Source organism: Diabrotica undecimpunctata, chromosome 1 (genome assembly GCF_040954645.1).
Source record: "Diabrotica undecimpunctata isolate CICGRU chromosome 1, icDiaUnde3, whole genome shotgun sequence".
Lineage (NCBI taxonomy): Eukaryota > Metazoa > Arthropoda > Insecta > Coleoptera > Chrysomelidae > Diabrotica > Diabrotica undecimpunctata.
The window spans coordinates 147,610,451-147,625,018 of NC_092803.1; the positions used below are offsets into that span (position 1 = coordinate 147,610,451).

General features: G+C 32.8%; 1 protein-coding gene across 2 annotated transcripts in view; it reads right to left on the bottom strand.

The window, feature by feature from the left end:
• Nucleotides 1-8,527, bottom strand: part of LOC140432336 (peroxisomal membrane protein 2) — a 49,349-nt gene extending 40,822 nt beyond the window's left edge. The window contains exons 1-2 of one of the 2 annotated variants that reach the window (XM_072520169.1): nucleotides 8,126-8,527; nucleotides 7,949-8,044 (exon numbers count right to left, since the gene is read on the bottom strand). In XM_072520169.1, the coding sequence (XP_072376270.1) occupies nucleotides 7,949-8,044; nucleotides 8,126-8,214 (185 nt within the window). In that variant the 5' untranslated portion in view covers nucleotides 8,215-8,527. The remainder of the gene's footprint in view (nucleotides 1-7,948; nucleotides 8,045-8,125) is intronic. The other variant, XM_072520168.1, reaches the window with a different exon arrangement.
• Between the last annotated feature and the right edge of the window lie 6,041 nt (nucleotides 8,528-14,568).

Here is a 14,568-nt window from a genome sequence, read left to right on the forward strand (position 1 = left end):
AGAAAATTTTTATGGATAGTCCATCAGGTTCCATCAGACCTTCCTACAGGAAGATTTGCTTTTGATACTACTGATTGTTTGGATCACTTCAAATTTATCAACTGGTCTTATAAAGAATGAATTCAAGACCTTTTTTGAATTGGGAAGATAGGAAATAGGATCTTGTTGTGGCAAAATAGCTGATGTTATATTATTTTTATTCACATTAACGAAGTATTCATTTAGATTTTCAGGGTTTGAAAGAGAAAATGTTTGAGCTGTGTTAGTTTTATTTCGAAGATCGTTTATTATGGACCAAGTTTCCCTTGCTTACATCTTTAGAGCTTCCCAGACGATTTTCATAGTAGGTACATTTTTTTAGCTGTTTTGATATGTTTTAGATAGGTTCCTCTGTACTTGGAGATATATTCAGTGACAAAAACATTGGTATACTCGTTTTCATCGTTCTTGGCGCGTGCCTGAAATAAGCTACTACGGAATTTTTAATATTCGTCTCTCTCTGATACACAGATGCGTAATTCAATTGTGCGAGTCACGTTCGTCATGGTAAAGTGCGATGAGAAGGGAATGAAGAGACCACTCACGTCTCCCAGTATTGTAGCAATAATACCGATGCGTTTGGCCGATACGGTGTCGGTGATAAGTTCGGCCTCTTTACGAATACAGATAGCTGGCAGTGACGTGTTTTTTTTAACATGTTACCCTGATCTGTGCAGGTTTGAAGTAGCTGATGAAATAGTTTTTATAAGTAAATAGTTTTTAATTAATTAATAGTTTGAGCTCTTACTGTGTGGAATTCCATTACATAAAATAATACTCTCGACACCGTAAAAATTCCAGTTTATTATAAATTAACTCTCTCTCTTCCGATACCCATTGCAATAATGACTTGTGGCATTGTTCTTGAATGAGCTGGCTAATAGGTTTATAATTGTAGCAATTACCATTGATATTTTATGTTGTTTTAGTAGATTTTAGTCAGTCATTGTTGGAATTTGTTCCGAACAGTTTTACTTATTATTTTTTGTTGTGAATAACTAATTGTTCTATTTAATAAAAAAAATGCCGGGAAAAACGATAACAGGAGAAATGCGACAATGTGTAGTTCATTTATTGGAGTATTTTAAAAAAGAAAAAGAAAACAACAGACCTTTGCTTTCGTTATCATCGGTACATGAACGAGTAGTGGACGCTTTGAAAATCAGTCTTCGCACAGTGACAAGAATAAAGAGTGAATACAAGACAGGGGCAGCTCTTACTACACCAGGAGAGTCACGTAATGTACAAAAAAAAGACTAATGATGTCAGCGATACTATAAAAGGAGAGATTAGAAATGTACTGTATGGCATGACAGCAAAAGAAGAGCACGTTACAATTAAAGTTCTAAATACACAATTAAGAAACAAGCATCTCTATGACGGTTCCGATACAAGTTTGTGGCGTCTTATGAAAAATTGTGGGTTTTCATACAAACTAGAAAATAGTAGACGAGTGCTATGTGAGAAACCATGTATTGTCTCCAAACGACTGTATTTTTTGAGGCATTATATGAGAAATTTTTTAAGTCCAAGCCCACTTCAGTTCGTTTTTTTAGATGAAACATGGATATTCCTAAAAGGGGCATATAAACGTACTTGGCAAGATGACTGTGTGAAAAGCATCAGAAAAGGACACGAAAATACAGGTGAACGCTTTGTTGTTTTACATGCCGGAAGTAGGCAAGGATTTGTTAAAGATGCTGGATTACTGTTTTCTACGAAATCGAAGAGTGCAGACTATCGTGATTGTATGGATAAAGAGTCTTTTAAAAAGTGGGTCTCCGAAAAGCTGATACCAATGTTGGAGGAACCATCTCTAATTATTATGGATAATGCCTCATACCATAGCTTTTTAATAGAAAAGTTAGCGAATGCCAGTTGGAAAAAATCGGACTTACAAGAATGGTTACGAGCGAAAAAAATAATTTTTGACGACGATTCGGGCAAGACAGAGCTATTGAGTCTTTGTCGCCAGAATAAACCACAAAATACCAGGTACGTTATAGACGAGCTACTCCAAGAACATGGGCATCAGGTTTTGAGATTGCCTCCATATCACTGTCAATGTAATCCGATTGAGTTGGTCTGGGGCATTTCTAAACAATACTATGATCGTCATATTGGAGAACATGGACGTGTAGATGAAACAGTGAAAAAAGTTTGGGGCGATGCATTAGCTGAGGCAACACCTGCAGTGTGGGCGAGTTGTGTTAACCATACTGAAAAATTAATTCAGAACGACTGGGCAAAAATGGTCACATATGATGAAAATGAAAGTAGGATTATCATCGATTTGGCGGAAAATTCCAATGATGAAAACAGTTCCAGTGAAGACGCTGACTGATTAGCTAATTACTCAAGGTCAGTACGTTGTAACAGTTCAGAATTCGCTACAGTGCTTAAAACTTAAAAAATCTGTATCATTTTTTAATTGGGTTAAGTGGGTTAAATAATTAACACTTTTTTGGGCATATTTCAAAATTCTTTTAAAATGTACTTTTCGTTATATCCTGTCCTATTGTACTGCAAGCTAGAAAAATACTTCTTCGCAATTTATACGTATATTCCGTTATTAGAAATTTAATGAAAAATAATTTATAATTTTCTTTTATAACTATTATTTCGTTTGACATGCTACATTTAGCTCCGCCACTGGAGGAGGTAAACGAATCGAGCTTAGACAAGGAAAAAGACAGATGAAACAACTTATTGCAAGTGTTTTTACACGCACACGCCAAGAACGATGAAAACGATTATAATAAATTTCTTGATGTACAGTAGTGAACGCATATTCTTGGCTGATATGCGGATACCTTTGGTAGTCCAGGGTTTGTGATGTTTTGACTTAATTTGAATTAAAGGAAATGCCTTATTGAAAATACTGACAAGCTTATCTAAAAAATTACTGAAATTATAGTTCATGTCCACAGAGGGAAAGTGCATTCCAGAAGTTAAGCACAAATTTTGGAACTGACGAAAGTTCTGGGCTGAAAAATCCTAACTAAACGTTGGGTTTTTGAAGATTGTTTGTTAAGAATGTTAAACTTGGTATATACTGCTTCATGGTCAGAGAGTCCTGCATTAATAATTGTAGAACGTACATCAAGGGGTGAGAAATCTGAGACAATATAATCAATTATGGTAGATGTCGTTTTAGTAATTTTTGTAGGAGAATTAACGCGCATTGTGAAACCATACGATTCGAATATATTGACCAAGGATACTTGAGTAGAACAAGCAACACCGTAATTAATATTCAAGTCACTGCATAGAATCTTTCTGCTTTTATTTTGCAGATCGTCTAACAAATTTAACAGGTTCTGAAAAAATAGTTCCGTAGAAGAGTCAGGTGATCTATAAATGCAGATAATGTATAGATTAAGATTCTTGTTATAAACCAATGAAAACTCAAAAAAGGATTCATTCAACAGAAAGTCATATTTTGTTATAGGAGAGAAATCATTATTTGTAGAAAGAATTAAGTTGCCACCATTAGCTGAACTTGGACGAGCATACCTAGCAATTGTGGTATATTTTTCTACAAAAAAAGGCTCGTTAACTTCAAGCCAGTGTTCGGTAACCGCAACTATCGGGGTAAATCCTAATTCCTCTAGAAACAAAAATTATTCATCTGTTTTATATCTTATATAATGAATATTAATCAGAATCATGCTAAAGTTGTCATCACTATAAAAATGTGAGGTTTCTAGTCCCACAGAACACGTCATATTATTTAAAAATTTCATTTTGGAGAGGCAACGGAATAGTAGTTTCGGTGACTTTCCCTTGATTTTTGTAGGTGAATAATTCTTTCTGAAGTGAGAAAAGACCTAAAAGCAGCAAATCTCACAACTAAACTCAGCCCAAATATGCTATGAATTGGGGGCTATAAAATTAGTTTGGTATTGCTATTTGGGGTGGGGTGATTCCACATGACGTCACATACAGCTACCTTGTTTAGAGACAATAATTAGCCTGAAATGCTAGTTTATCAAATTTCCATTTTGTCCATCTTTTTATGTACTTAGCATACCAATCAGTGTAACATAGCAAGAAAATAAATCCTGAATTTACTACATCAGTGAACCGACTATAACTGAATAATATTTCACTTTTTCATTTATTTGCTTCTAAATAACTTAAGTTGTGATTATTGTGATGGTTTCAAGTTGCCTTTTTTTGGGTAACTATTATTGTGAGGTCTTGAGCACACTAAACATTAATGTTCATTTTTAGAAATTAGTTTTTTGTTACGTGTTTTCTGGACACTAGATCCTTTGCATAAGTCATTTTTTTAATTTATCTGAGATCAATTCTTTCCAGTAATTTCTACTTTAGTGTTATAAAAAAAAGCAATTATAAAAAGTCGTAAAAAAGGTGTAAAAAAGTATATTCGATGCATTGAAATGTTGAGTAATGTTTTAAATGAATTTTTAAAGATTTTATTTTCCAGGCTAGTTACAAAATGAACTAAAAATTTTTTAAAGGATTTAATTACCTTGGGAAATTTTTGTTCAGACAAGTGGTTATTATTTTACAATAGTAAGTTGGTATTTTAACAACATATGAGAGGTAAGTTGGCAAAAGATACAATTATTGATTTATTCCAAATATTAAAGAGTTGTTGTCCTTAACTGATAGCTTTAGTAACTCATTATTTAGCTTCCTACATATGTTTCATTATCTTCATTGTTAATTTTTTAACTTCTTGATATTTATATTATTTTTTTACTTGTCATTTTGGTATTACACTATTCTCCTATTTTTTTTATACTCACTGTTATAAATTTATTCATTGTTTCCTGTTAATTACTTTTCTTGTTTTATATCCAATTTTTCTATAATTAAACTTTTTAAAAGTCTAGTTTTTATTTTAAAATCTGTAGACAAAAGCTAAATCAGAACACCAAATAGATAAACAGGTAACTTGTTTTCAGATTAAAAAAAGATATTGGATAAAATATTACAGAAATTCCAAAAATAGTCCTTCTTAACCTTCTTTTAGTGGTGACCAACAATGTAATATACTAAGGAAAGAACATGTTGATATTTTTACATGTAGCTGATCAATGGCAGAACTGAGAATCACATTAAAAGCCACAATGTCTGACATAAACTTGACAGATAATTAATTTTATTTATTAATTTTAATGTTAAACAGGTAACATTATGTGATAAATCAAAAAGTCAATAAATTTGTTAATTTTATAAATATCTTGCATCCAGTCACATCAGTGGAATGCAATACGCAACTAAGTACCTGTAAAATATATGTTTTACATGTTTTTATGTTATAAAAATAATAATTTTTAATTGGGGCGTTCAGAACCATAGTGGATTAAGTCCTCTTTTCCAAAATCTTGTCCAAAAATTAAGTTAGCTTTGTATCTATTTCTACAAACAGAAATCTGTTCGGTACTATAACAAACTACGTCCAAAGTTACCGCACTAACATACGTCGTTAGTTTCCTATGTCTCTGACCAATGGGTCATATTATTTCGGGACAGAGTGGATCAAGTCCAATTGACTAGTCAGATTGTGCTCAGTGTATTTATTGTAATCGTTTATGATTAAAAATGGATTCAAATGACAACATTCATTATAGCAGAACAAAAAACCCTGAAAGAAAGTATCTTAATCCTGATTTAAATATCAGAAAAATGTATGACCTGTATATAACAAAATGCAACAACGAAGGCAAAGTATCTCAGAAAAAAAAACAATACTATCATGTGCTTACAACTAAGTTTAATTAAGATTTCAAAATACCATTGAAAGATACATGTGCCAAATGTGATCAACTGTCCTTAAAAATAGCTGCAGAAACTGAACCTGAGGCATCCAATTCACTTATTGTTGAGAAAAATGTTCATGTAGCAAAAGCAAAACAAGCTCGAGATGTACTAAAATCGGACAGTGATGACGCATATTACAAAAGAAATATGTATTGTCTATAACCTAGGAATTCATTCCTTCAACAAAAACAATGGCTTTATGTATGCGTGGGATGAAACAGATGGTGGTAGAGGATCTCAGGAAATATCTTCAATATTGATAATGCATCTGAAAAACATACCAAAAATCATAACCATGTAACTCTCTATTCAGATTCATATACAGGAGAAAACAAAAATTTTAAAGTGGCTGCCACATTACTAAATCTTGTTTAAGATCCTTACATAACCATAAGAACGATAGATCACAAGTTTCTTGTATCTGACCACCCCTTTTTGCCAAACGACCCGAGATTTTGGGGTTATTGAAAAAGCTGCCAGAAAATCTTTTCACATCTTTGGGCCAGAAGACTGGATTAATGTAATAAAAACTTCAAAATTGACAGTGCCTTTTGAAGTAACTAACATAAAACACAAACTAACAAAGAACATAGAAGATGGGTTTGTAAATAGAAAAAAAGCTAGTGATGGAGCACATGTGAAGTGGTTAGAAATGAGATGGATGAGGTACGAGGGAGAAGATCCTTGGGTTTTGAAGTACAAACCTACACTGAATGAAGATTTTCTGTTTTTTACTTTCTCAATGGCTAAAATAATTGTCTCAAAATTCATTGGTAATCAAAGTCATCCGTACTCCACACCCAGACTCTACAGAAGCGAAGAAAAAGGACATGCTGTCTCTCCTCCCATATCTACCACCAGTGACACACTATTATTTTAAAAATCTCTGCATCAACACAGGAACCCGTTCACAAATCCAGCAACAGGGCGAAGAAGATGACATAGACAATCATGAACTGGTCTATGATGATTAAAACTAATGCCACTTACGCTGTGAGAGTATTGTTGTAATAATTTTTTTATTTGATATTATTTTTTGTAACTAAAATTCCAGTTTTGTCATACTTCGTGTTTTAATCTATTTTTTTTTTCACCAAATATTTCAGAGTAGCAATGGATCAAGTCCAATGTTTTTCAAGTGTCTCCATATCCAAAAAGTTATTTATTTAATATTACACATAGTTTAATTATTTAAACAACATATAACATAATTTTACAATGTTACACCTCATTATATCTTTTATTCAAATGTGAGTAACAACGAAAATAAATAATTATTGACATGTATATGTATATGTACGAAAAGAATATTTTTCGTACATATACGTGACATCTTGGAAACGCCATTGTTATCAGCAACTTTGGATGCAAATATTTATTCATATGTTCCATTCTTAGTATATTACATGGTTGATGGTGACATATTCTAGTGATTTAAGTACAATATGAATTATGGCATGCAATTTATGACAAATGTGACAGTTACTTTCTAGGATTGTATTAGCCAAATATGCATTTGTGTAAAATTAAAGTGGTATTTTATTGCAATCTCCAATAAAGAACACTTTGGACTTCAAACATATCTACAGAGCATTGTGATATTTTTTGCTCATGGAATAATTCTAGTTAAAATACTCACATAATTCGATTTTACAAGGACTGATGTATTCTCAATGTCAACCAATTAAATATCTGTACATAGTGTGCTTTCTGAATATATGAATATATTTGGATGATGTAATATATTAATTTTCTTTAAGAAATAATCACTTACATACAATTTTTTTTCTTTATCTAGTAATAGAAAGAAATGACACAACAGAAGAACCCTCTGAGAACCATAGAAACGCTACAGGATGATAAATGCAATATGGTTTAACTAGCCGTTTTTGCTCATTAATAAAACAATACTTGAGGTAGAAGGAGAACAAGTGTACTAAATTAATTTAATAATTATTAGGAAGTATCATGAAGATTTTAATACCATTTAAACACCAAGAAAGTCTTTTATAGTACTTTCGCTATTAACATATTTAAGATTTACATCTTGTATATTTAAGACGATTATAAATTTCCAAATAAACTAAGAAAATGATTTAGATTAAGAACATACCCATATAATCCATAGGCAAGTAGACTATGATGATTAATTACTTTCTCTCCTGATAACTTTTGTGATGTGTAATTACCAGCAGTAGCGATAATTGAACTAAAAGAAATAATACAATTTACAGTTCTAGTTTTTTAAACTATAGCCGCATTCTAAAAAGGAACTTACTTTTGTACTTACCATGTTATAGCTTTTGTTCTGAGGGGATGTTCAAACAGTTGGCCAAAATAGAAACTTAAAAAATTTACAAGAGGCTTTGATAAAACCATTGTTCTAGAAACAACTGAACAATCGAGTTAACTGATTATGAGAAGTGCAGAACAGTTACAGTAGAAAACTCGATTCTTCTAAGGATGTACTGATCAAGGGCCAAAGGTTAACAACTTCACAATATCATTTGTTTCATACACTGATTTTACTATATTTAAATATTATAAGATGATTAGATTGTAACAAAGATAACGTATTTACTTCATTGCAATATTATCATTTGGATTAAAACAAAATTGAACATTAAAATAAAAATTTTATTTGTTTATGTGGCGGATAGTTGTCATCTTATCTTTCATGGTTTCATGTCTTTGACTTTGGTAGTGCGTAGTGCCATCTACATTGTGTTTTTTTTTATTTGAAATGAAATCTGCACCCAGTAGAGAACATTAGATATTTATGTATATTTATTACGAAATATATGAACAGGTGTCGCTTAGAGTATTGTTAAATGATAATAACACCAAAATATTTTTATTTTTAGTACCTATGTCTATGTACAATATTATCGTTGTTCTTTTTTAAACAATGATATTATGTAATATATTTATAGGGTGATTCCATTAAAATAACCCTCCTAAAATGATATCAATGTAAAGACGTGTTTCCCGGAGTTTCAGGACACCATGAAGCACATCGATAATGCTTTGAAGAGTAACTATATTTTGGTCGTACATTAATGGATGCATGTTCATCATCTTGAAATGGATGGTAAACCTTTCTTGAATCTTAAATTTTATAACAGCTTGATTTTTGTCCTGCTTTAAAATTAATGTAAATGTAATCTAGCTAAATAACATATTTGATTTGTCGATCAAATTTGTCAAAAATACGGAATAATTCTTGAAGAAATAAACAAATAATAAACTGTTTGTGGTCTAGTATCTACTATAATGTAAGTGTTGGTAGGTATAGTTCATTATAATAAACTATGGTTCTTTGGTTAGTTTGATTTATTTTCAATATTTATTTTTTACTTGTAGGTAGGGGAAGGTGTTGCCAAAACATTAGAATAGTTATAGTAAGTGAGTAATAACAGTAAATATTTTAAGATTACTGCAACACACTAAAATACATAAGAAAACATTTTAATACAAAATTATATATTCTAAATTTTAAACTTACCTCTTTTAGAGCATTAATAGTAAAAACGTCTCGCCATAATTTCTTGTTCAAAATAATTGTTTTGGCATGGCACAACAACAATAATTAGTTTTTAAAGCTATTAATCTTAATTTAATATGTATTTATAAATACCATTTATTAATATAATAATATAATATATTATGATCAAATTGTGTAAGAAATCAAAACATAAACAAAATGCTTACTCTAAAAAAGCGGCAACACTTTAAACAATTTTGCCACACGCTGAACTGACACAAAACTCGAAGTATTCCAGTATCAGTTGCGTACAATTGTCTAATATATTTAATTAAAATTATTATTTTGTGGAATATTAGACTTAAAGAGTTATTTCATAAAATTTTTATTATTAATAATAACAAATGTTTTTGGTTATTTAATCAATATAATTCTACGTATCATCAATCACTTTATATAAATTATGACGTGCACGCATTTTTGTATGAAAAATACTATACTTGGGTCTTGGGTAAAACGGGTTAGTGCCTCTAGCGGCCTACCAATGACGTCAGCCGTGGTGAAAAATAAACATTCGTCTAATTAGTTTAAACACCCGACCTCGTGCTCAGACCAAAATATGTGTTTTGACAGGTGCCTGATGTAATTTTCGGGTCCCACGTTTTAAGCTGTAACTTTTCTTTTAAACCAGTTTTTGAAATAATTTTTGAACTCAGATGATGGTATAGTGCCCTGCGCATAATGTGAATAAGTTTTTTGAGGGAACCAACTCATATTGAGCATACAAGGTAAGTTTTTTTTAAACAGCATGTGGGGTAAAATGGGAAATAACCAGGTGGGGTAAAATGGGATATCTCGTTTTACCCCTTATGTGAAAATTCTATAGTTAAAAGACTTTTAAAAGCAAAAAATATTCAAGTTTGTTTAGGGTAATATAAGAATAAACTTAGAAGAATTGTTTTTGTTTCAGATGCCTAGAAATTACCAACGAAAGACTGAGCGTCAAAAATAGTCTGAAAAATCTATGGCTAGCGCTCTGGAAGCATTAGAAAAAGGAACTTGTGGATTTCTAAAAGCATCCAACAAATATGGAGTTCCAAAATCAACATTGGAAAGAAGATTAGAAGGAAGAAATAAATCCGCAACAGGTCATTCTAAATTACTTGGGAGCCGACTGCCTACATTTCCTCTAGAGTTGGAGCAGCAATTGATAACATATGCAAATAATATGGAAACTATAATGTTCGGTCTTACAACTCGTTCCATCTGTTGCTTGGCATATCAGATGGCAAAGAAAATCAACATCAAACATCATTTCAACAAAAACACCAAGTTGGCTGGGTGGGAATGGCTTCGCGCTTTTTTGAAACTGAATAAACTTTCGCTCCGTTTGCCTCAAGCAACATCAGCTGCACGTGCTCGAGGTTTTAACAAGGAAGCAGTTTCATCATTGTTCGACATTTTGGAGCCTCTTCAAGAAAAAATGAACTTTCCACCCTCCCGTATTTGTAACGTTGACGAAACCGGGATTACAACAGTTCAAGGTCGTCCATCAAAAGTGATTGCTGTCAAGGGTAGAAAACAGGTCGGCACCCTAACATCTGCAGAACGAGGGGAGCTTTCTACTACTGTAATCTGCATGAGTGTCAGGGGAATATATTTGTTCCTCCTATGATCATAATTCCCAGAGTTCGTATGAAGCCGCAGTTCTCAGAGGATGCACCGCCAGGAACCTTAGTCGTTACTAATAAATCTGGTTGGATGCAGCTTAACTTGTTTGAACAATGGTTTGACCATTTTCTTCATCACACTCTATCAACAAAAGAAAACCCATTAAAATATTGCTATTATTGATAAAGCACGTGAAAATGGAGTGACAACAATTTGCCTGCCTTCTCATACGAGCCATAGGATGCAGCCGTTGGATGTTTCGTTAATGTATCCGTTAAGTACATTTTATACGCAAGAAATAGAAGTGTGGCTGAGGCATCATCCAGGGCGATGTGTAACTATCTCAGAGGTGCCTCACCTATTTGGAAAGGCTTACCTACGAGCATCTACTCCATTAAATACCATTAATGGTTTCCAAAAAACAGGAATTTTCCCACTGAATCGTACTGTTTTTACCGAAGAGATGTTCGCTGCAGCTTTGCCTACTGATCATGAGCCAAATATTGAAGAAAACATATCCAGCCCCGAAAAAAGTCAATCCAAAAATGATCAGCCTGTCGACAAACAAGTTACTCCAGAAAGACAAAATAATGAATCTTTTCAAGATTTACTTATGGACATGCCCTCAACAAGCACTGGTTTATAGTCTATTTTCTCCGGAACAAGTTGTTCCCTATCCAAAAGCACCGCAAAAACAAATTAAGCAACAGAGTAAAAATAAAGGTAAAACTATCATATTAACAAGCACTCATTATAAAGAAGAATTGAAGATATCTCTAGCTACCAGAAAACCAAAAGTTAATGTTAAAAATGTTAACTCAAAGACCAAGATTAAGTCACTAAAGCAGAAAACCGTAAAAAAAGAAAATACTTCTAAGAAGGTTAAAAACAGTGACAGTAGTTCAGATGAGGAATGCTTCTATTGCAACAATAGATATTCTTCAATTCAATTCAATTGTAAAAAATGGGGACATGAGGCTTGTGCAGGAACTGACAGCGATGATGATGTATTTATTTGCGAATATTACAGATATGATTAAGAGAATATGAGAAAAATGTTCGGCATTATTATCCCTATTAATATTGGGTTTTTTGGGTTTAACAGATCGTTATTTCTTATTTAGTTAATTGCTCTTTTTCGTTTCTTTTGAATTTTTGAGTTTAAGTTGTATTTTGCATAAAAAAAAAATAAACTCCCGTTTTACCCACACAGTGGGGGTAAAATGGGAAATTGTATTGGTGTCAAATTTTTGCATACCTATAACTTTTTTATACATTTATAAAAAAAATCTTTTCTGTGCTTTTGATACAAAAATAATGAGTTTTCACTGTGCCAAAATATGAGTAGCCTCCAATACATAGTTTCGGTGTTATACAGCCTCAAACGTTAAGTATCCCATTTTACCTCACCTTCCCCTTAAAACTAAACATAATATTAAAAATGTGATCTTTTATAATTTGGCGGTGACTAATGGAAGATTAAGTACATTACTGGATACAATATAGCCTGCGTATCTAACTTCTCGTAGAAACATGTAACATTTGTTTGAGTTCATTTTTGGATTAGCTGCACGTAATCGGTGAAACACTTTTGTAACATTTTTCAAAACGATCTCAGCCCTCTCAAAACTATCTACCTCTTCCATAAGCCTCTCACATACAGCAGTAACATTACATATACATAGACCAAAAGACATAATCGTAAATTGGCTAAGACCTGATCCTATCCTCTCAGCTATCCATGTCAGCCCTCTCAAAACTATCTACCTCCTCCATAAGCCTCCCACATGCAGCAGTAACATTACATATAGACCAAAAGACATAATCGTAAGTTGGCTAAGACCTGATCCTATCCTCTGAGCTAACTTTATTCTTACTATAGAAGCTATAGAACCATCCTTCTTGTTTATTAAAACTTCATGTGAGGTCCACAGTCCACGGACTATTTGATAGGTAGGGGAAAGTGGTCCACATTCGGCATATTGGCCTTAAGAAGCCAAATTTGAAAAAAACTGGTAACATAATTCAGAAAACAATATTTTTTGATGAAACTGTAACTTATGAGGAACTTGTTTAAAAAAAATTTAGACATAAAGTTGCCTCATACAATTGGCCGAAACTACCCCACATAAGGGGTATTTTCGGCGATATGAAGGGGCACATTTGGCTATATATCAAAATACAGTAAAAGTAAATATGAGTAAAAGAATAGTAGCTACCTATAAACTTAATTAAACGTGGATTTTATCTTATGTTTAAACCAGAAAAGTTAACATTAAATTTGTAAACACTTGATGTTCTTCCGTTCCATGAGTGGAAGAAAAAGGCAAAATAGCTGCAATATCTTTTTTTGCTACTACTGCAATGTCTTGGACAATGGGAAACAAGAAGCTGTATTATTTTTGCAGCGCAGAAATTTGACCTCGTAATCCTCATCTTGGAAAGAAGTTATTTGACCTACATAAAAAATGTCTATCTTGGAAACAAGAAATTTTACACGAACAAAATTTCCGACGCCAATATTTTCATTGTCTTCGAAATCGAATAGTTTTGCAAGATTGTTTGTCAGACGTCAAAACTACGTCAGTGCTAGACTCGCTGGACATAGAAATATTTCTTTTCCTACCCACTGTAATCAAATCTGTTTTTACTGATGCCTTATTCTGTTTTAAACTTACTCTCCTTTTTCTCTCTGCATCTAAACTTTGTCTTTTTTCGTATTCCGGCGTGTCTGTATATATTGTTGAGTGTGCTTTTCTCTAATTTGTTTGTTCTATTCTTCAACTTGTTTATTTGGATATGGTCTAATTTGAATCAGTGTGTTAGTCGATGTGGGAGAACTTGAGGCGAGCCTGGAGGTGTTTTATTAATAATTTTTTCTACTACACAGCTTGATGTCGAAGGAATTTGCGGAATTGTTTCTTTGTTTAATTCACTTTGTATGGTATCAATAGAACTAACGTCTTTGTTTTCCATTAATGGTTTATTGGTTACCTCGCCTGGCATAAAATCTGTATCACCGAATACAAGTCGATTTATTGGCCACACACCAGCATTTTTAAACGAGCTGGTTATATTTTTAATTGTGAATGCACATTCATATGCGTTCTTAGCCAAACGCGCCACATGTCGAATTGTAAGGGTTTTTGCCGGATTTAAAAATAGCCAGTCATGCTGAGCTGTAGCTAAATAGTACTTAAACAGTCCAAATACGGCAACATCTAGTGGCTGAGTTCTATGTGTCGTATGAGGTGGAAAAGATAGTAAAACGATCCCCTTTCCTCGACATAATTTAATGGCTTCTACAGATATGTGGGATTTGTGGTTGTCCAAGAGCAGAAGTACCTTGCTTTTCACAGAACATTTAACATAATTCGCAAAGTGTTTTAGTACTTTTGGGAAAAGGTCAGACGTCATCCATCCTTTCTTATTCCCTAACGCCATAGCAGATGTTGGGTATTCGTCGCCTAAATATTCTTCAGGGTTTCTAATTCTAGGATACACAAAGACTGGTAGTACTGTTCCACAAGTTGCACTAATCACCCCTATGAACGTTACAAGTTCAACTCTCTCCTGTG